Below are 22,658 nucleotides of genomic sequence, written 5' to 3' on the forward strand. Positions count from 1 at the left end.
TCAAACTATTGACAACTTGATGAGATATTTTAATAAAATTTTATAAGTCTTCATAAAATATTATAATTATTAATATTATAATTCTTTACGCGAAAGATCACTTTATTTTTTAATATAACGATAAAAAAAATTGAAACGATTTGAGAACGATTTTCCGACCTACAATTTGAAATCTATCGAAGAGCGATATTGCGATATTCTCGAAACATCGAATCGCCTTTAAGTCGACTTTTTTCTCAGCTGTTCATCGAAAGAGTACATATGGCAAATTTTTGACGGTGTTGCTACAGCAAAGTTACAACTTTTGTATCAAAAATTGCATTTTATTTACATTAGATTCATCATGGGATTATGTAATATCGAATGTGTAGAAAGAATAGCGCAATATCTCGATGTTCCTTCAAAGAAGCTAGAGATTTCTAATAAAAATGTGAGCATTATTATTATTTATAATATTTAGTCAGCATGTCAAAGCTTGATAACTTTGTTCTCTCCCTTATATGTGTAAAACTTAATTAAATTTTCCACGAAAGAGAATGTTCTCTCCCAAGATGACATTAAAAAATTAACAAATTTTTATGTAATTTATTGAAATAGCCACATATGTGTGCTTTTGTTCTAGGTTGTAGTACTCGTTCCAGAATGTGGAAAAAATTCGCCACCCATTCAGGGTTTCAGTACTGTTATACAAGCGCTAGTAGCGAATTCAAAATGTTCAAATATGTTCTGTAGCGAGAAAGAAGTGCAGGCTCTGACGCAACAATGGTTGGAGTATGTCGCAGTATGCGTCAACCATGCTGACCTTCCTGTCAATGCCAAGAGAGTATTAAATGTAATATCACGATACACATAGTCTATACTTAAAGTAGACAAGAGATAGTATATCGATATGCTCTGTGATTGTAGGAATTAAATATAGTATTAAAAGATGTACCATATATAACTGGTACAGAGAAGACCATTGCAGATGTCGCATTGTATTACATCTTACATTCTATAATGGTAATTAATCAATATATGTATATATAGTACATTGTTTTTTACAAGTTCTAAATAATGATCTGTATAATTTGCATATCCCTTGCTTTTTTGTTTATAGAAAGGATTAAACCAACAAGAGAAAGTGCAGTACATACATGTATCAAGATGGTTTGATAATATTCAACAAGAAGAGAGATTGAGACGAGATTTGGATCTGATATCTTTTAATTTATTACACCTATTTCTGTAATATAAATCGACATTCCAAAAAAGGGCTAAAGGTTTAGTTTTTGTAATTTATATGTTGATAAAAATATAATTGTTTAATGTTCTTTTATCTGAAAATGAAGCTTTGAAAAGTAAAAATTGTCACTTGATAGTATAAGATTTTTAATAAGTAAAAAGTTAGGGGATCATACAGAGAAATGAAATAAATAATATGAGTAGGTGTTGTGATGGAAAAAGCATGTAAAATTTAATATGCACTAGTAAAGTGATTATATTCGATTTCATATAGATTTGCAACATTCTATGCGAAGCAAAATCCATCGTCACTTGGTTTTAAAGTGATGAGGTTCATAATCAGTTTTTGCTGTTATCTAAATAAAATTATATAGATGATCATCTAAATGAAATTTTGGTTGTATGATTTCAACTTCCAATGCAAAGTGAGTTTTAAAAATAGAAAATTAATCTCTAATATACACAAGAAGTTACAAATCCAATTAATATATTTGTATGATTATAGACATTGGTAATTGTATTATGATTCTGATTGAAAGTACTGGATATAGAGTTAATTTCGCATAGAAAATTGCAATCTACATGGATTTATAGATGTTGTACGGAAAGCACTAAGCGATATGGGTGATGAACCTTTCTTTACATAAAAAGTTTTACATTTATATAGAGTTACACAATTATAGTATAATTCATTCATACTGGATAATCTGTATTCAAATCTGTCAGTATAATTTTTTTATAATCCTTAATGATATTACAATTGATATTTATCAAACTCAAAACACTATACATATTCACGAATTATGAAATAATATTTGAGTAGTTCTTTTCTATTTTTTTGTTTCTATCAACTCTATTTAGGTATATTCAGTGGATATTTTCTATTCCCTGTTTCTATTGCCTGTTGTCTGGCATTGTGCAAGGACCTTTATTTCCTTTAAAAACGGAATTATTATTCTATTATTATTCGGCTGCTTTACTTCCATTTATTAAGTATTTTTATTAAGATCTACTGAATTCTTTGATGTCCTGCGTAATTCCTCCAAACTGGTAACTGAAATTATACATATATTAATAAATTATAATTATGAATTTATATAATATTTATTTATTTATTCAAATAATTAATATATCCTTGTATGATAGTCGGCATCATTAATGCTTTCCCACCAAAGTATCACACAACTGGGTAAAAATTACAAAAATAAGCGAATTTACTAGAAAATTTTTTATTTTATTAGTCTAAAGTCTAAGGCCCTGCGCACAATAGAAAAAATATTAGGAATAAATATTAAATATTAGGAATAAGAATTATTTTAAAATAATAAAATCGAAAAACTCTGATATAAAAATACAAATTCGAGTATAAAGAACTAGTAAGGGCTAATAAACTCGTAAGAGTCCTTTATACCTGAATTTGTATTTTTATATCAGAGTTTTTCCGATTTTATTATTAAAATAATTCTTATTCCTAATATTTTTTCTATTGTGCGCAGGGCCTAAACCTAATAAATTTGTTAATTTTTATCATTTTTATCCAATTGTGTGATAAACAATCGATCCCCTGAAGATAGTTCCGAATCAAAAATAGCAAGACACATATGGTGTAAGCAAGTATAAAGAACGTTTCAGTGCCATTTAGTGTAATGATCAACACGCATCACGTAATAATAAATTAATTGTTAGATTCTTCAGATGAAGAAGATCTAAGGCCCTGCGCACAATAGAGATTATTTTAAAATAATAAAATAGAGATTATTTTAAAATAATAAAATAGAGATTATTTTAAAATAATAAAATAGAGATTATTTTAAAATAATAAAATCGAGAAAACTCTGATATAAAAATACAAATTCGAGTATAAAGGATTAGTAAGGGCTAATAAACTATTAAGAGTCCTTTATACCCGAATTTGTATTTTTATATTAGAGTTTTTCTGATTTTATTATTTTAAAATAATTCTTATTCCTAATATTTAATATTTATTCCTAATATTTTTCCTATTGTGCGCAGGGCCTAAATCTAATGTCTGATATTTTATGCCATAACTTTTTTATTTTTAATTTTTCTAGTTATAACTAAATTAATTTTTTCTTTATATAAACATAAAATTAATTTGGTACTAGCATCCGTCCATGCAAATATTTCTGTATTTTCTTTATCATTTTCATTTTCTTGTATATTTTCTTGTATATTTTCTTCTATATTGTTTTCAATGTTATTCATATTTGTATCTTCATGTAATTTAATAAATATTGATTTATTTGCTGCAGTACAATTTACAGTATCACAATTAAAATCAATCTCTTTGTAAAGAACTTGAAATTCTGTCCCTCCTAAAAAGTCAATATAATACATTAATTTTCAATTTTTCTTTATTTCTTAATTATATTTCTTCAAAAAATTTATATACACAAAATTAGCTTTTATTTTTAAATAATTTCTATTTTTAATATTTAATATTTATTCCCAATATTTTCCCTATTTTGCGCAGAACTTTACTTTCTATTACTATTTATAAAATTAAATTCGCCACCATTATTGAACTTATCAGTTCCTGCACTGCTTGTCCTTCCTCAAGACCCAGTGCAACGAGTACAGTGAACTGTTGCACTAAATTCGTTGCACTGCAATAAAGAACGGACCAGTGCTATCTTGCACTGCAATAAAGAACGCTTTGGTCATAGTATATTTATATACAGTAGGGACACACAGCGTCAGAACCTTTGATCTTTTTCAGCTGACCTTTCAGCAGTCCGCCATGTCTTTAGGTTGCAGCACCGTATCAATATTTTTGTTGTACCCATTACTATTAAAACAATTTTGCGCGAAATATTTTTGATATATTATTTTATAGTCATTTTTTCTGAATAAAAATTAAATATTGCATAAAACGCGAAATCAAAATGATAGTATTGTAGTTTTACAGATTATATTTTACTATAAATGTAATCACAGTAATGGAGTTATTGGGTTCTTTATGTTGAACGGGATTGGCATGACTTATAAAAATGGTCGCTTACGATGCGCAAGCAAATCTGCGCGGCTGATTTGAGAACAAAGGACTGTCCCTACTATATGTAAGTATACTGTGCTTTGGTATCACTAGTGTACACTAGTGCAGAAAGTTCAGCAATAAAGAACAAACCTAATATAGACTGCTCATAAGGTGGTGGGGGGTGTCCTCCTGAGGGAAAAAGACAACACGAATAGTCCTGGCTTGCTGTCTTCTTCTAATGGTATACTGCGCATACTGGTGCGCAGATTACGTCATAAAAGTCACGTTTATTGGAAGAAGACAGAAACCCAGGTCATTTCTTTCCTTCAGGAGGACGCCCCCACTCCCGGTTTTACTGCCTCATAAGCAGTCTATCTTAATATGTCTATGGATGGGAAGGCATCAATAATGCCAAACGTCTAATATCTATTTTTCATCAATAATACTGACAAAATATTATTAACAATACAAATAATATTGCTCAATATTATTTCATTATCAAAAAGTATGCAATTTTCTATAAAGCTATTCCAAGGATAATAAACAAACGTTTTATTTTATTATCTGTTCTTTTCCGCTGAACTGGCTGCACTAGTTCAGAGTTTATCCTTTTCACTCCACATTGGAAAGAAAGAGATAAAAAGGTCTGTTCTTTTTAGCTGAACTTGGCCGAACTGGCTGCACTAGTTCAGAGGGTATCTTTTTCATTCTATAGCCTTGTTTCCTATTCCTGCACTGGCTGAACTGTGCACACTGGTGCAATAAGTTAGAGTGAGACAAAATATACTTGTCTCATTCTAACTTATTGCACCAGTTCATCAGTGCAGGAATAGAAAACAAGCCTTATATTTGAAGAAAAAAGATAAACTCTGAACTAGTGCAGCCAGTTCAGCCAAAAAGAACAGACCTCATTTCATTACCGACGATGCAAGCAATGGTTGATAATGTTAGCGCTCTTCAATTATCTCCAGACTGGAGATAAGACTTGTCAATAACGGTGTACGGAGTACATAAATCTCGATTGCATCTTATTCGTGCTCGTAACCATGCTGTGTCGTTTTTTTAACGATTACTTCATTCAGCACGCGCGAGCCTCCATAAATTTTACCGCACAAACTATAGAAACAATAATGATACCGCGTGACAGGTGATTAAAAGACACAGAGAGCTCTCGACATTTCCACGCTATTATCCGGCAACCGATCGTTATGTGTACATACTACGTGCATACATATACGCACAATGGCTCGCTTCCCCACGAATAATGTATCTCGCGTAGAAGAAGCGATGTTTCGCATTCACTCGCGTAATCATGAGGAATGCCGAGATTGCCGAGTCTTTCACGGTCGCTGCGTTCAGTAACGCGTTGTGCGCAGGGACAACATCATATCGTGGGCATATTTGTCGCACAACGGAGAGTTACCAGTAACCGCCTTGCCTTCGATATAAAACGTTTGTACCTCCTCGGTGCGGTAGTTCTGGCCTAATAGCCTAATAGCCAAGCTGTCTTCTCGACTCCTGCCTCAATTGTCCGCTAATAATTATACGTAACGAGATGGCGGACGATTCGAGCGTACGTGTTGCCGTACGGTAAGTAAATACATGTACTTTTGAAAGAAAGGAGCAAAGTAGTCCATCCTAAACAGCCCAAAAAGCCGATGACGTTTAGTCGTTCGAGTCAGGGAATCTGTTCTTCGATGTATTTTTCGTATTCTCGTAGTTTAGACTACGAGAGAATAATTTGGCTCTTTTGAAGAGCAAATTGTTACAATTTTTTTTTTTTTTTTTTTTTTTTTATATTTTTCATCTCATTCTTCATTCTCTTTTGTATTGTTACAATATACGTTATTTTTTATTTATTTTTTTTTACATTTTTTATATTTCTCATCCTGTATCTCATCGCACATTTAACGTCTCTTTTATGTCGAAATTATTAACGTCAGGGATATATCACCCGAGGAAAAAAAGCGTTTCTCTCTCTGTCTCGCGTTACTCATTCGATCGCGTAATAATGCAATTTTCGAGTATCAAATTTCAGAATAATTTTCTCTGTCATCACTCTGGTAGAAAAATATAGAGGGAAAAGGAGATTTATTCTCGCATGAGAAATCTGAATATATCAAACTCGAGCATCTGACCGATATTGCGCGAATACCGATCTCCAAACATCTCCTTTTACGATACGAATGCGTGGGCTTTTAATTACCAACTTGCCTTAAGGAAACGCGTCAACTTCCGAGACAGATGTACGCGTAACTGACTTTCAACATTGTAAAGAATTTACAATATATAAATTTGTTTTTATAATAATTTATGTTTTTTTAAAATTAATTTATAAATAAACAATAAACTGGTACAATGCACCAAAACTTAAGGTAGCTTAAAGTGTTGTGCTTAGATTTTTACCTTAGATAAGATGAAGATTTTGTTTTAAATATATCTATAAAAAATAAAATTATATGACGATTCATCTAGAACTTCCAGATAATATTATTTTTTGACCGCTTATATGTATAAACACAGTTATAAAAAAAATGTAAATTATAAAAAGGATTTAAAAATATATTCATATATTTTTATTTGTAAGTTTTTATCGCTTATTGCTTAAGTTCTACTACTTAAGTATTTTTATGTGCTATGAACTCTAAATCAAAAATTATCTGAACATTATTCTTACAGATAATTTAATAAAGATACTTTTTTTCATCTAAGATGTAGATATAGAGATATTTTTATTATCTATATAAAGATAAGATGATGCAAAAATTATAAATTATAAATTATCTAGATAATCATCTATAATTTTATTTAGATAACAGCAAACACACTGGTAACTTTTATTATCTAGACCGACCTAGACCTAGAAGATAGAGGAGATATCTGGATATCAACGTCGAAAAAGGGATAATAGGCTTATATATACCGGGTGTCCCATTTTAAAGGATCCACTCAAATATCTCAGAAACACTGTGTTAAATCAAAAAATGTTTCCTACAAAAGTTGTAGGGTTTCGAGGGGGATATAACATAGTAATATTCATATGACCTTGGGCGACGTCTCCAAGGTCAAGTGAAGGTGAGAATAAATTTTTTTAATGGAAACGCATATTTTTTATTATAACATCTTTTTCTACTAATTAATTTGAACAACTTTTATCTGAAGCATTTTTTTATTTTCTTCAAAATTCATTCTCACCTTCACTTAAGGTTAATTTTCACTAACCTTGGAGACGCCGCCCAAGGTCAAATGAATATTACTATGTTATGTCCCCCTCGAAACCCTACAACTTTTGTAGGTAACATTTTTCGATTTAACGCAGTGTTTCTGACAATGAGATATTTGAGTGGGTCCTTTAAAATGGAACACCTGGTATATATGATTATTCATAAGCCGCATATAAGAATAATAATAATTATTATTATTTATTTTATTACACCACACACATCATATTAAGAATACCAGAACGATCTGACAAATTGGCAAAAAGCCTTCACCATGAGAATTGATTGCTTGTTGCAGAATAAGGCCTCAGGTAGCTCGCGAAGTAATCGATATGTGCAGGATTTGTACTCAAGTACCTCAAGGGGAGCCGCAGGTTTTCCTCGGACCCGACAAGGCCTTTACTTACGATTATGTTTTTGATACTCAATCGGATCAAACGGCGATTTACGAAACGTGCGTGAATCGTCTCGTGGAAGGCGCACTGGACGGATACAATGCAACTGTCTTCGCCTATGGACAGACCGGTTCCGGCAAAACTTACACCATGGGCACCGGTTTCGACGTGGAGGTTGACGAAGATATAATCGGAATTATACCCAGAGCCATCGAACACCTCTTCAATGGGATAGTGGATAAGCAGGAACGCGCGAAGGAACGCGCGCAAATGCCTCCGGAATTTAAGGTATACTCCAAAAGTGTTCTTCTATTAACATCATATACAATAGGTCTGTTCGTTTTAGCTAAATTAGCTGCACAGAGTTATCTTTTTCCTTCCAATGTTCGAGTAAAAAACCTAATGATCACAGGGTTACTCTCTGGAAAATTCTCTGGATTGTTGGGAATTTTTTTTACCTTGAAAAATCCGGCTAAATCTCGTGGAGTTTTATTCGGACTCGGGGAATTTTTCCATAAATTGTGTCTTTGATGATTTTACTCTTATGTATATTGCACGAAATCGATAATTCGCTGATTGATCAAGTTAGCAATCATATATAATCGCTTCCTTTGTAATCGTATGAATAGAAAACATTAGAAAGCGCATACGCTAAAGAAATTTATTTTAAAAAGCTGCATTTATAAATTTTTTTACTTTAACCTGGAACTCTGGACACTCTGAATAACGTGTTCTTACATTCCCAGTCAATCAAGTCTGTTCTAACAGATTTTGTTGCTATAAGTGCCTGCTATAAATTATTGTTAGCAAAAATGTACAAAAATTGCTATTATCGATTAAGTTGGCAGATTAGGGCCAAAAACCGAGCAAAGCCTACTGACACAATCCGACAGCAAATTGAAGGCAGAAATCGAGTAGGATTTACAGCTCTTGTTCGGTTTTTGCTGCCAATCTACCGGATTCTGTGAGTAAAATCTGCTGGAAATCACAAACCTAATAGATACAGTTAATGCCAATTTGCTAACAACTTCTGAGTAGATTAGAATTCTAATTAGAATTAGAATTAAAATTAACGAGTCGACTCATCCTCGTCCTACATCCTTGATAAGTCCTCAAAGCGATCGAAGACGAGATAAAGAACAAGAAGCGAATGTCCTGATCTTAGCGATATACAAGACAGTACTGACTTTTTTTGCTAATCGATCTGTTGAAGACGGTCCAAAGAAAGAACCGAAACGTTCAAATGAAATAAGAATTTAAAAACAAATTTGTTGCACCCAATCTGTGTTTGACTCTTATTAACTCGTTTCCTATCTGAATTTATATATTTATACATTTTTTTTCTTCTTGTCATCAGGTTACAGCACAGTTTTTGGAATTATATAACGAAGATTTGAAAGATCTATTGGAGCCGGGAGGGCCGAGAGGTGGTGCGCGTATTCACGAGGATACAGCGGGTAATATACACTTGGCCGGAGTGGAACCGCGCGTAGTAACCAGTCCTGAACAAGCGCTGGAATATCTGCGATTGGGCGCGTTGTCCCGCACAACGGGATCCACGCAAATGAACACGCAATCCTCGAGATCGCACGCGATATTTACGTTATACATCAAACAGCAGAAATGCATCAAGGTTGAGGATCCGGACGCGGATGTCGACACGAGCGGCGTCGAGCTGACGAACGAATTTGAAACGTTAACCGCGAAATTTCATTTTGTCGATCTGGCCGGTTCCGAGAGGCTGAAGAGAACTGGTGCTACTGGCGATCGAGCAAAGGAAGGCATATCCATAAACTGTGGATTGGTAAGTTTTTTCTAAAAAAAAAAAGGACCTAACTACCCTAACAGCACGCATGTCCAAAAAAAAACGTGTCCAGAGGATGTTTTACGTTCTTTATCTTCTTCACAGTTGGCGTTGGGTAATGTTATTTCCGCTCTCGGTGATAAAACGAAAAAAGCCTCGCACATACCATACAGAGACTCAAAATTGACCAGATTACTTCAAGATTCTCTCGGAGGTAACACAGTTTGTAATACAGATATAAGATGTTTCGAATGTATCTGATGAAACGTTTGCAACTTCAAACATTTCAATTGATTATTGCAGGAAATAGCCAAACTGTTATGATAGCGTGCGTATCACCGAGCGATAGAGATTTTATGGAAACCCTAAGTACTCTAAAATATGCAAATCGAGCGAGAAATATAAAGAATAAAGTTACTATTAACCAGGACAAGAGTTCGCGAACGATCGCTTCGTTACGACGAGAAATTCAACAGCTTCAATTGGAATTGATGGAATATAGACAAGGTACGTTCAAGATAGAAAACTACTATATAATGTTACCTGAACAACACAGTATAATAGTAACAATATTCCCTTTTTTTTCTCTTAGGCAAAAGAGTCATTGGTGAAGATGGCGTTAACGATGCCTGGCATGAAAATCAAATGTTGAATAGCGAATTGCAGAGTTTGCGAACCAGAGTGAAAGCGCTTTCGGAAACGGTTGAAGCGTTAACTGCTAAGAATGTTCTCTTATTGGCGGAAAAGGCAACGGGTCAGTGGGTAGCTGCAACAAGTGGAGGTGATGAACAGGTGACCAGTTTGGTACAAGGCTACGTTCAAGAAATAGAAGAATTGAGAGCTCGTTTATTGGAAGCTGAAGCTATGTATCAGCAGTTAAAAAAGAGACAGATGCAGGTATATTACTTATATTACATTATACTAACAATAAGTTCTAAGATTTTAAAAGACGTAAGATTGGGGTTGACACCCAATTGGACACATTGTTTATTGATCAATTGAATACAGGATTCTCTGATTGGTCAAGCGTGCTGGTTATCCTAAACACTTGATATATATGAATGGTTGTATTAATCGCATTGTGTCCATTTGGGTCTCTCCCGAAGATTTTAAAGATTTCCGACTGATATATTAACGAAATATTAATTAGGTTAGTGCGGCAAATCCATATGGGGATAGTTCATTCCATTCTGATTCCGCGTCTGTGTTAATCGATGCTAAAAAGGATGTCGAAAAAGAGATGGAAACGTTGAAAGCCTTGAAGGAACAATACAGTCACAGTGGTAACATTACCGCCAAATCAGTAGACGAAGGAGAAATCGACGTTACGGAGAATGCACAGGATTCTGTAAGCGAGGACGATTCCGACGATGACTCGGATCGTAAAGGCACGTTTAAATGTTACAATTTTTGTACATATATAAGCTATTTGAGAAATACTTTGTCCACTACATTTCATTTTTTTAACATGTCCAAAATTTGAGAAAAAAATGAAAACCTAATTTTCATCTCTCCTGTTAAAGGAGTGTAACTCTTCAGGGAAGGATATAAAAGCATATATATTTATATGAAAATATACTTTTACAGAAGAAGATGAAGAAGAAGCAGCTATGGGTCGCGAGCTAGAGGCGCTGACATCCGACATTGATGTTAAACAGCGTCTGATACAAGAGCTTGAGTTCTCCCAGAGACGTTTGCAAACTATGAAGCAGCATTACGAGGATAAATTGACTCAATTGCAGACTCGTATTAGAAACACGCAAGAAGAAAGGGATAAAGTATTGCTGTCCTTGCAACAGCAACCCGTACCGCCTACTGAAAAGGTGAAAAAATTACGCGACGAGTACGAGAAGAAGCTCGCCAACATGCAGAAGGAAGTGCGACTTCTTCAATCCGCTAAGAAGGAGCACGCGAGGTTGCTGAAGAATCAGTCGCAGAATGAGAATCGATTGAGAGGTCTAAGAAACGAACTTTCGGAAATGAAGCGGGCAAAGGTGAAGCTATTGAATAAAATGCGGGAGGAAGCGCAACGACATAAGGAAAACGAGTTGAGACGCAATAGAGAAATAGCTCAATTACGTAAAGAGAGTCGCAGGCACACGAACGTGATCAGAACGCTGGAGGCGGACAAGAGAATGAAGGAGGTTGTACTTAGGCGTAAGCAGGAGGAAGTGACGGCTCTGCGAAAGAGGGATCGAGGACTGAGTCAGAAGGCCGCCGGTCGTGCACCAGTTAGGCCGCTCAATCCTAAAGCACTGAAGCAAAGGTGGCAGACGTTCGAGAGGACGATCACCAAGCAAGCATTGGCGAAGCAAGCCGCCGCGGAAACGGAGAGAGAGATGGAAAGGCTGCTTCAGGAAAGAGAGGAGTTGGGAAGGGATTTGGAGAAGCTTCAGAAGCATAGAAGTCAACTTACGACCGCGAGAGGCGACACCAGCGATATCGACGAAGAGATCGACAATGTGCGGAGTAAAATCAGTTACTTGCAGGTAATAATTAATAACGATAATCTTTTTTAATGCGATTGTTCTCCCGCACAGAGCTAAATATTTAATCGATCTACTGAATATCTGCATATCTATATAATGTCCATATCTACTATGGATAACCAAATAGATATCTAATAGATGTCTAAAATGTCTATATCTTCCGAATAACTAGCGGGGATATTTACTGGATATCCATGCTTATGTTATTCACATATCCATGCTCACTGAAAATTTACCAAGGAAATCCAGTAAATATCCATATAATATCTGCACATCCATGTTCACTGAAAATCTACAAAGAATATCCATTAGATATCCGCATATTATCCACATATCTATGTCCACTGAAAATCTACCAAGGATATCTTGTAGGCATCGATATATTATCCACATATCTATGTCTACTGAAAATCTACTAAGGATATTTTGTGGATATATTATCCACCTATCCATGTTCATTAAAAATCTCCAAGGATATCCATTGAATATTCATATATTATCCACATATCCATGTCCATCAAAGAGCTACCACGAATATCTAGTTGGATATTCACATATTATATCCACATATATCCATATTTAGTGGAGAAATGCAATCTAATGAATATCAACAGACACGGTAGTGTCTGGCGTTAAGTTTGGGCGTAGCCGACCACGCCAACGGTCCAATATACATGCAATGAATATCTACATAAATATCCATTAGATATTGTCAGGATATCTAATGGATATTTATGTAGATATCTTATGGATATTTATGTAGATATCTTATGGATATTTATGTAGATATTTTATGGATATTTATATGAGATCTCGAATGACGGACATTTGAATATCTATAGCATATCTAATTAGCTGTTTTCTGTATATTTGTGGATATCCCTAATAGACATTGAGGATATCCAGTAGATATAATATATTATTTTCTGTGTTCTCTCTCTCTCTCTCTCTCTCTCTCTCTCTCTCTCTCTCTCTCTCTCTCTCTCTCTCTCTCTCTCTCTCTCTCTCTCTCTCTCTCTCTCTCTCTCTCATCTTCATTTTTGCTACTATATATATTATATATTTTTTTTAATTTTACAGGATAGTATCGCGGAATGTCAACGGGATATGGTCGAAATGGGCGACGGTGAGGCGGAAGGTGAACCCGGTGTCGAAGCGCTCATCTCTACGATTCGTACAGTGGACGAAGCGCAGTACTTGCTACAACGAATGCTCGCGTTTACCGTAGAGCAAAGCTGCATAGCTGCGCAGAAACAGCTCGAGGTGCGAGACATGGAATCACGGCTGAATCAGGTCGCTCAAGAGAGCGACGTGCAGCATCAGTTGCTCGAGCACGTTTTACGCGATCGAGATCTTTTGTCTCTCACCAACAATCAGAATAATATATCGACTTATAGTCCGGCCAGCTCAAGAAGCTCTTCTCCCGACAAGTGAGTCGAATAGGTCAAACTATCATTCTTTCTCGAGATATAATTTTTCGAGTATATCATCGTTTCACTGATATCTTGTGTATTGTGTACAGCAGCGAAAGCTATAGCCAAATCATACTCGGTGAAGAGAAACAACGCAACAGCAAGGTCAGGAGAAGAACAACGCAGCCGCAAGAACTTCTCTACGGTGTACACGTTAGTTCCGAGAATATGACGAAAGCGGAAGATCAAAATCAGAACTATAATCACCCTCTTACCAGAGTACCTAGTGCGCCAGGTAGCCTAAAGTAAGTAGACCGACCCAGGTAGCAAGCGTACGTCATTTTGATGTTGATGACGCCATTAGACGTCAAAATGACATCATTTTGATGTTTAATGACGTCAGTTTGCTACTTGGGGAAGTACAAATCGCATTTAAACACTTAAGAAACGTATGTCTAACATATCTTTGCAATATTTAAGTTTTTATTAAAATATGTAAATTTTTTTTTGTTGACAATAAGGATTGTGCGGGGTCTTTCATAGAATTTTACGCAAAAATACCTGAAAGATCAGAGAATTTTTTTACAAGATTTGAGTAGACACTCTGTTCTTATATTAGCTTGTGAAAGTAGAAAAATCGTGTAATTATCTTTGATTAAATTTTACACCAGGGGACTGGTGTTAACGCGAAATCAGCATGGCAATACTGGCGGATCGCCAACTTTGAGTCGTCGTGACAGCACTTCGCCCAGGGCTCTACGACGGCCGATTCATCCAGGTGGAGGCTCCATGTGAGTGATTGTACTGCAGCACATTCTTGTTCTTGTATTCCTTGCATACATTTGTCTTGACGCTCTGCTCCATGCACTATTGAATATTTTTATTTCCTCGAGATAGGAACTTTATTTTGGTTGAAATACAGAAATCAAGTACAAGTATTTCGTGCCTACAGAAATATAATATCTAATTATTTTACACGTACATACAGTAAAGTGAGCGTAAGCGCGAAATGATGTCTGTTGCTGCAGATTTTAGAGAAGTAAGAGAAATAAAATTCGAGATAGATTGACTTACTGTTATGACAGAAAAAATGCACAGATGCAATTATATTGCAAGGAAAGCATCCGTTATATTGTTTACCAAATATTTCTGAGCTTATCAAATATTAAGATATTCAATAAAATATTTTCTAAGCATTATATATACATATATATGTATATTGTAAAATACTTAGGATTTTTTATATGTGGATATATACGATATAGTAGTACATAAAAAAGCTAAAATTTTATTTTCATACAAATCTCGCTTTTATACACGAACGGCATTTTTAATAAATTTATATAATAATATATATATTTTGGCAAAGAATCTGATAACATAACGCTTCATCCAGTCGACTTTTCATTTTATATTAATGTATTATTAACGATTACAAGGAAAGATTAGATTTAGAATTATTTATACACAAAATGTTCATATCTTCAATATGATGTATATAGATGTGTAAGAGTTGTAATATAGAATAAAGAAATAAATAACGAGGATTGAAATAAGAAATACGTAAATACGATAGAAAAATCTCCTTTCGAGATTCCCAAGTATAAAATTTGCATTCGATATAATGGCTGAAGCTAATAATTGTGTTTGATTTGGGCGCATTATCCCTGTGCTATGTTAAAAGCTTTATTAATATAATACTTTACTGCACCTCTTCTTGATTCGCATGCATGTAATTTTTATATAATTTTTTTTATCGATTATGATTATTATTATATTAGCTTCACTTAATTATATTAGCTTCACACTTATATTAGCCGGCTGACTACTAACACGCTAACATAACAAACGCACCTACTCAGGGAACAGGTAGCCCATATGGATGTATCTTCGCCTCCTGGATCCCCAACCACGTACAGGCGATTCAATAGTCGCGAAGAAAACGTATTCTCAAGGTTAACCGCGAGTAGACAACCGATCGCATCTGAGCCACAACCGATGAAAGGAATTATTTCGCAGTATCAGGGCAAGGTAAAAGAAAAAAAGAGCAAAATAACGAGATCTCTTTGAAGAGATAAGAAAAAAACTCTAGAATTCTAATTCTCTGCTCTCTTCTCTGAGGCAGTTTTTATTATTTTTTTTAAATAATATATTTCTTCCGCCAGGTGCAACCGCGGGCTATTTTGCAATGTTCCCACGTAGCAGAAGGACACAGCAAAGCTGTCCTCACTATATGTGTAACTTCGGATTTACTCTTCAGCGGCTCGAAAGGTGATGTGAATGTGAATATGATGATCCATTTTGATCTCATCAAGTGATTTGATACTATGTTATGTAATAACTATATTGAATATCACTACCTCTCGACACGTTTGCGGAACACTAATATATTACAAAATTTGTAAAAAATTGTACAACTTATGAAAAAATCAAGAAAAACCTTTAATAGGCTGGATATGGCTCGACGAGACCTACTACTTTTGTTGAAAACAAAAAATCCATTTCTATTTAAAAAAAATGATAATTACTAAATTTCTCGAAAGTGACGCCATCTATGATATTTTTTTGTAAAAGGCAGGTTTAGGAAAAAGAGTTCGAATTTGTTTCGAACCAGGTTCGAATCTACTTGAAAGATTGGTTTTTTCTTTTTTTAAAAATATATATAGAAGTAATAGAAAGTTTGAAACCTCGCAAACTTGTAAGATGCTTAATCTCATTGCTATTTATGAATATAATTTTGTACAGCTAAAATAATATGTTACCTCGCGAACTTTCAGATCGCACTGTGAAGGTATGGGATTTAGAAACAGGAATCGAGCGTCAGACTTTGAGCGGACATCCGAATAATGTGGTCGCCGTGAAATATTCCACCACGCATCGACTTCTATTCAGCGTGTCCTCGGCGTATGTTAAAGTCTGGGACTTGAGAGCCGGCAGCTGCATAAAGACGCTGTTCTCCTCTGGTCAGACCCAGACCGGCCCGATCGCGTTGTCGACTCCGTCTAGAATACTACAAGTTCCTGTAGGAGAAACGACCATCAACGACTTGGCGCTCAGCTTGGACGAGCAGGAGCTGTACACAGCAGCCAGCGATAAAGTCAGAATATGGGATCTTCGTAAATTGACATATACTGCTAGATTGAACACTCCGCACACAGCGGCTGTAATGTGTCTGGCTGTCGCCGAGGATAGTAGAGTGATAGCAGGCAGCAAGGATCATCTGATATCTCTCGCCGAGCCGAATATGTCCGGCTCGCCCATCAGCTTAGCGCCACCGCACTATGATGGGGTTCAATGTTTGGCCACGATTGGTTCCACCCTATTCTCCGGTACATTCTCCTTTGTTCAATCAGTTACCTACAGGTGTCGTACGATCAAAACGTATAAAAAAAAATGTTTTATCTAAATTATTTCTCAGGCTCTAGAGATATGTGCATCAAACGATGGGACCTAAGTAAGATGGAGTTGGTCCAGTCCCTCAATAACGCCCATAAAGATTGGATCCTAGGATTGTGCACAATAAACAACGGTTCTGTGATGATCTCAGGATGTCGCGGTGGTATTCTCAAGGCATGGTCTGTTCCCAGGGATCATTCGGGAGAATGCACCCCAATCGGGGAGGTTCGGGCGCACACTTCTGCTATCAATGCTATCGCGACCAATCAACAGCACATATTTACAGCGAGCAAGTAAGTAAAAAATATATTTAAATATTTTATACACTCGGCCGCGACGTCCAAAAGGATCTTTAACAATGCTAGCAGCTACTATACAGCTCGCGGATCAATTATGAGATTAAATTAGTATACAGATTGAATTAGAATTACTCGGGTTCAGCTATGGACGATGCCACGATATTCCAGGTGAAATAACGGTCTCGGATGTTGATTTCAGCTCTGGAGAGGTGAAGCTGTGGCGTATACCCGATACTTCATTATCTATGTCTATCTCCACAGTTTCCCTTTAACTTTATTTGCTTTTTGCTTGTACGTCAATGTGTTGTGCGTTTAGCTTGTTTTTTTTTTTTTTTTTTTTCCTTTTGTTAATGCGCATGTTTACTTAACAGAGTTTAACGTAACAATGTATTCCACATTATAATGTGACGATAGAGCCATATTCATCATGTCTATAACATTCGTCGAATGTTATCATACATTGGATCATTTTATACAATATTATAATTTATGAAAATGCTTTAAAATCAAGTAAAAACGCGCAAATACATTCTACAGACTTGAAAAAGTCTACATTTACATTTATTGCACTTTATATCGACATATTATATCAATGTGATTAATTGCCAAAAATTAAAAACTAAACATTCTCTTTGAGGAGAATCAAAGATTAGAGATATACGAGATCGTTTGTTTGCCTAACTTTGTAGATACATTTTTTTTCATGATGAAAGACAATATAAGTTCGTTCTTGCTAGTCGAGAGAATCAAAATTATTCAATAATCAGTTTTACATAAATATTTATTATTTTAATGTGTATATATATGAATGTTTAATTTATATGTATATGTTACTTGCTTCTATGTTGTTTCACTTCACTTTGGTGCTTTGCATGGTGTCATCGTGTCGATACGAAGCGATGGAACTGTGAGATTGTGGAATTACTGTAAACGAGAGAATACAAGGACCTTCCACAGGAGCAACTCACTGAAAAGCTAACGCGCATCGTACCACTACCATATTGTATTTAATTTGCAATTATACAGTTTAAATGATAATGCACTTGATCATCCGTTACGTTTAGTTTGTACTACTTTTTATACATTGCTATTATATCAATTTCCTTTTTTTTTTTTAAATATTATTGAGAATATACTCTCCACAAATGACTTTTATATTCTTTGACTCTGCATATTTTTAATATAAATGTTAGGTAAATGTGTGATAATTAAAATATGTAGGACAACATGTTATATTTAACAAGATATGAATGAATTGACTTACAATGTTAAGAAAATCCGTCTGAAACAAGAATGATGTGCATTATCATACGCCTAAATACGCTAAAAGGATTTAGATAAAATGTTATCTGAAAGGAAAAAAAAGAACTATGCGTTATCTAATATTTATTTTATTATGAACATAAAGATATAGTCGTAATCATAATAATTAGAATATTTATTCTTAGTACAAACAATAATTGTCGGTTAATACTGTACAGTCTGAGGTCTCTGTAGGTTCCAAATACTGGATATTGTCAGGGTTGGCTGTTATTCAATTTTCTTCTGTGAAAATTTTAAAACAGTATTAGACGCCTTAATATATTATATAGCCACAATTACTACGAAAAATAAATCAATTATATATATATATATATATATATATATATATATAGATAGAAAAAAAGAAGGAAAAAAGCCCATTGTAATTAATAGAATTTTAATTCATAGAAAGATCTTTGCTTCTCTGATACCTCTTTTTCTTCTTGTGCGCGGTGAGTGATTCTTGACCACTATCGTCCTCGCTATCCTCGGATTGGCTACTACTAGTACTACTCGACGAACTGCTCGAAGAACCGCTCGAGGAATCACTGGCGACCCCGGTGTCTGTTTTGACATCTATGGTCTCTGCTAATGTTGCCAGTTCAGGTTCTTTATCACAGAGTACCTCTAACCATTTCCGCGACAATTTTGGCCGTCCTCGCACCTATTTTGCAACGAGCAGCTTAGTGTTACGTAAATTACAAGCAGGAACCGAAATACTCTTAGGCAGTGTGTCTCAATCTTCTTTCATGTGTGCCCCCTTTTTTAATATCAATTTTTTTTGCACTCCTTTTGGAATTCTTCAGTGTCGAGACACTGAAGAAACATAAAAAATGACAGCACAAAAATAATAAATTGACTTATTGAAAATTATTATAATTTTAGACACAATACCGATATGTATATTACTATATATTTTCAGATTATTTGTTAATGTTGAGATTAAACATATATATTGAAAATTATAATTTTAATCACAATATGAATTTACATATTGCTGAAGTTGAATGTTTCAGAATGTATATTATGTTTTTGTTTTAATTTTCAATAAATAGATTTTTTTCTTTAATCTGCATTTTGTTCATGCCCCCCTTTCGAATACCTCGCGCACCACAGGTTGAGAATCATTGCTCTTAGAGATGAAATCAAGTTCAACATGTAGTTAAAAATTCGAGTCAAATTCAATAATCCAATAGTTTCTAGGATTTTATAGGATTTGAATACTCAAATATTTAGAAATAATATTTCATATATTGTACTTGCGAACTAATCGAATCTAGAAACAGTTGTATCCGAATTTTAGATTATTGAGTACCTGCAAGATTCGAAATAATACTTAATAAGACTTGTAAGTACCTTTTATCGCCAAATTCCCATCGCTAAATCACACGTGCAAGTCTTTTTTGATAATATTTTAAAATTAATTATCAAAAAGAAGAGTAAGACATGTTACATTTTGCATCAGATTCTTACCGTTTTGTGCCAAACTACCGGGAAGTTAGTGCGCGAACAGAAATTCTGTGTCACCGCTATGGTTTCATCAAGATTTAAGACAATATGCCACCAACCACCGGGAATGAAAACGGTCTCGCCAGGAACCTGTAGAATCTCTATCGGGCGGCAATCACTCGGCCATGATGGCAGCTTTGTGCGGGGATATACAATAGAAAACCACGTAATAGCTTCGTCCCTCTGCTTACCGCCCTCGGCCGCGGTTATCTTCAAAAGCTCACGAGGAGTATGCGTAGGAAATAGGCACCAACGTTTATGACCAAAAATTAATGCGTTCCACGCACTGGTACCTAACGGATCTATATGTATTCCTGTACCTGTTATATAATTATGTTACGATAATGAAATATGTAGTGTACAAATAATAATCTTACTCAATGCTTGTGATACACACAGCAATATTATGTGACTTTTGTTGAAATATGTACTGAATTACAATAATTTTTTATTTGATGTTTATTCCAAAATTATTATAAAGTAAGAAGAGATATAATATACTTTAATGAAACAAAATCTTAATGATTCTTAAGGCTCCTGCATACTCGATTGCCAAGTCTGTAAAATTTGTACGACAGCGCCACATTTGGCAAAACTATAAACTATTAAGCATGAAAATGACATAAATTATTCTTGCGACTTACAGCGTCATTTATCATTTTAGTGCAGTGTTTCTATTTTTAAAGTAATTGTTATAGTGTTAAAATATACCGAAGACTCTCATTTTGTTATAATTTAATATGTGAAAGCAAATATTTATTTCATTTCGATACCTGTCAAACAGCTGGTTTTCGTCCTTGATTAGGCTCAATTCAATTTGACATATATAATGTTATTTATTGCTTACCCAAACAAAAGGAGAGTTTTCGGTATATTTTACAAGTCGGTTCTATCGGTTACAAACCCTATTTTATTGAAAAACATTTTTATTTTAGCGTAAGTTGCAAGAATTTTTATGGTATATTTTCTCGCTTCTGTCGTCATCAATTCAAGATGGCTGCAGTGAGTATGCAGGAGCCTTAATAAGAAAAAGGTTTATTATACTATATTAGTTCCAAAATACTCACCAGATCTTGCAGGACCCATAACGAACCAACGATATGGCGGTCTACGGTGTTCTCCAGCATAATGAAAAAGATCATCCCGGAAATATTTAGGAATTATATAATCACCTAACAACCTCTTTCGCCTTGGATGTTCACCGAACGAACTGTCGAAAATATATAAGGGAGAATCATCTTCGTTATCGAACATGTAACGAACATAATACTTCATCTTCATTTTTACACTGTATCCCTCATTGTCTTCTCCGCACTTAAACTTTTGATTTCGATATTTCTTTGCTAACTTCTGAAATCATACACATAAGAATAGAATTTAGAAATTAAGAATATTGTAGAATTTTGTACACAATAAATTTTTGTTAGTATTGTTTTTGTAGGTCTCGTCAGTATTAATTATTAGTATTAGTTAAAGGTTTTCTTGATTTTTCCATGAGTTTTTTAATTTTGAAATATTAGTGTTCCACAAACATGTCGAGATACTTTCTCCTTAAATTTTATTTTTCGGTAGTGATATTCAATAGTTATTACATAATAGTATTAAATCATTTTAACGAGATCAAAATGGATTATCCATTTTGAAATAATAGATCCGATCAAAATGATGGGATTGTGTAGAAATAATTTTAGAACTGCTAAAAAGGGGACTATATGCTCGTGTATTTGGGAAAATGCTTCGACCTCACATCTGTTTTATAAGTACTTGTCGACATTGGAACACTAATATTCGAAACAACTTGTGTGCAAAACATTTTTTGTAAAATAGTAGTAATAGTATATTTATAGTGAGTAGTGCTATTGCAGTTCCCGACGACACCTAGATCATAATGATCCATTGTATCTTTTCACTCTTGTAGTTAGTTAGATGTTTGGATTTAGCCTAGAACCTAGCACCACCTGGTTTAGTAAATCTGTCACCTTTGCTCCTTTCAAATCCTGAGGAACTGAATGCGTCCCTAGGTTTTATAATTTTTTTTTAAAGATGTTGGAAAAAAGATTTTGAGTGAGACATTAAAATGGCCTATCTTATATGTTAAAATATTGTGATAAGAGGAACCAACCTCTATAGTCCACTTGTGCTGGGCTCTCCAGGCGTTTTGAACACCTCGTATTATCACAGGCTTGTAAGGTTTCTCGTACTTTTCCACAAAATCTTCCATAGTCACTTCGGATTCATTGATTCGTTCGGCATTGTCTTCAAATTCCCAAAATTTTCGAAAATTCTTACTATAATTGTGCTGGGTCCACGCAATTTCATTGGCAAGCTCTAGAAACATAAATATAAACCTTCAACAGTTTTAATCTTCAGTCTCTCCTTTCGATTGTCATTTAAACTAGCTTTATTGGAATCCTAAATTACACGAGGATATTAATGTCAACAAATATTCAACACATATCATATCAGAGATATGTGTGCATTAAATTAGCGAATGATTGGAAACAAAAATTGGATTACTTGTTCTTAATGGTTTTGGTGGCTTCAGCTAACAAAAAATGGTCTTATCTTGCCGGCCAGAAGGTCTGATAACAATATCTCTATACATGTGA

General features: G+C 34.6%; 3 protein-coding genes across 10 annotated transcripts in view; 2 read left to right on the plus strand and 1 right to left on the minus strand.

The window, feature by feature from the left end:
- The first annotated feature begins 229 nt into the window (after positions 1–229).
- Aimp3 (aaRS-interacting multifunctional protein 3) lies at positions 230–2,264 on the plus strand. The gene is made up of 4 exons (XM_083047208.1): positions 230–430; positions 623–832; positions 907–1,002; positions 1,100–2,264. The coding sequence occupies exons 1-4, from the start codon at positions 344–346 to the stop codon at positions 1,229–1,231; spliced, it is 525 nt and encodes a 174-aa protein (XP_082903334.1). The 5' UTR covers positions 230–343; the 3' UTR covers positions 1,232–2,264.
- A 2,706-nt stretch (positions 2,265–4,970) lies between these two features.
- Klp31e (kinesin-like protein 31E) lies at positions 4,971–19,609 on the plus strand. 3 transcript variants are annotated; one of them, XM_083047199.1, is made up of 16 exons: positions 4,971–5,812; positions 7,742–8,126; positions 9,196–9,642; positions 9,748–9,856; positions 9,946–10,149; positions 10,235–10,539; positions 10,793–11,030; positions 11,230–12,131; positions 13,212–13,561; positions 13,657–13,848; positions 14,215–14,334; positions 15,406–15,574; positions 15,709–15,814; positions 16,321–16,872; positions 16,962–17,232; positions 18,136–19,609. In XM_083047199.1, the coding sequence occupies exons 1-16, from the start codon at positions 5,778–5,780 to the stop codon at positions 18,215–18,217; spliced, it is 4,467 nt and encodes a 1,488-aa protein (XP_082903325.1). In that variant the 5' UTR covers positions 4,971–5,777; the 3' UTR covers positions 18,218–19,609. The 3 variants fall into 3 exon arrangements, with proteins under 3 accessions (XP_082903325.1, XP_082903326.1, XP_082903324.1); XM_083047200.1 differs by having other exon boundaries at positions 4,973–5,812; positions 13,654–13,848; positions 17,438–19,609; XM_083047198.1 differs by having other exon boundaries at positions 4,973–5,812; positions 13,654–13,848.
- The window catches only part of Psr (bifunctional arginine demethylase and lysyl-hydroxylase PSR), a 4,740-nt gene continuing 705 nt past the window's right edge, over positions 18,624–22,658 (minus strand). For 3 of the 6 annotated variants that reach the window (XM_083047205.1, XM_083047204.1, XM_083047203.1), the window contains 6 exons: positions 22,567–22,658; positions 22,172–22,377; positions 21,117–21,399; positions 20,014–20,369; positions 18,972–19,204; positions 18,624–18,783 (listed from right to left, as the gene is read on the minus strand). The exon at positions 22,567–22,658 is cut by the window's right edge. In XM_083047205.1, the coding sequence (XP_082903331.1) occupies positions 18,756–18,783; positions 18,972–19,204; positions 20,014–20,369; positions 21,117–21,399; positions 22,172–22,270 (999 nt within the window). In that variant the 5' untranslated portion in view covers positions 22,271–22,377; positions 22,567–22,658 and the 3' untranslated portion in view covers positions 18,624–18,755. Of the gene's footprint in view, positions 18,784–18,971; positions 19,856–19,896; positions 19,939–20,013; positions 20,370–21,116; positions 21,400–22,171; positions 22,378–22,566 lie in introns of those variants that run through there. The other 3 variants (XM_083047201.1, XM_083047207.1, XM_083047206.1) reach the window with 3 other exon arrangements.

Source organism: Prenolepis imparis, unplaced genomic scaffold, assembly GCF_030444845.1.
Source record: "Prenolepis imparis isolate NDT839.2.m4 unplaced genomic scaffold, iyPreImpa1.0 SCAF_9, whole genome shotgun sequence".
In the NCBI taxonomy this organism is placed as follows: Eukaryota; Metazoa; Arthropoda; class Insecta; order Hymenoptera; family Formicidae; genus Prenolepis; species Prenolepis imparis.

Bases quoted from the DNA above. Each gene is read 5' to 3' on its own strand.
- Aimp3 (XM_083047208.1), top strand. From the start codon at position 344: ATGGGATTATGTAATATCGAATGTGTAGAAAGAATAGCGCAATATCTC. The intron at 833-906 runs GTAATATCACGA...CTGTGATTGTAG, and splicing joins ATGCCAAGAGAGTATTAAAT to GAATTAAATATAGTATTAAA. The intron at 1,003-1,099 runs GTAATTAATCAA...TTTTGTTTATAG, and splicing joins ACATCTTACATTCTATAATG to AAAGGATTAAACCAACAAGA.
- Klp31e (XM_083047198.1), top strand. From the start codon at position 5,778: ATGGCGGACGATTCGAGCGTACGTGTTGCCGTACG. The intron at 16,873-16,961 runs GTACATTCTCCT...ATTATTTCTCAG, and splicing joins TGGTTCCACCCTATTCTCCG to GCTCTAGAGATATGTGCATC. The intron at 17,233-18,135 runs GTAAGTAAAAAA...GTCGATACGAAG, and splicing joins CACATATTTACAGCGAGCAA to CGATGGAACTGTGAGATTGT.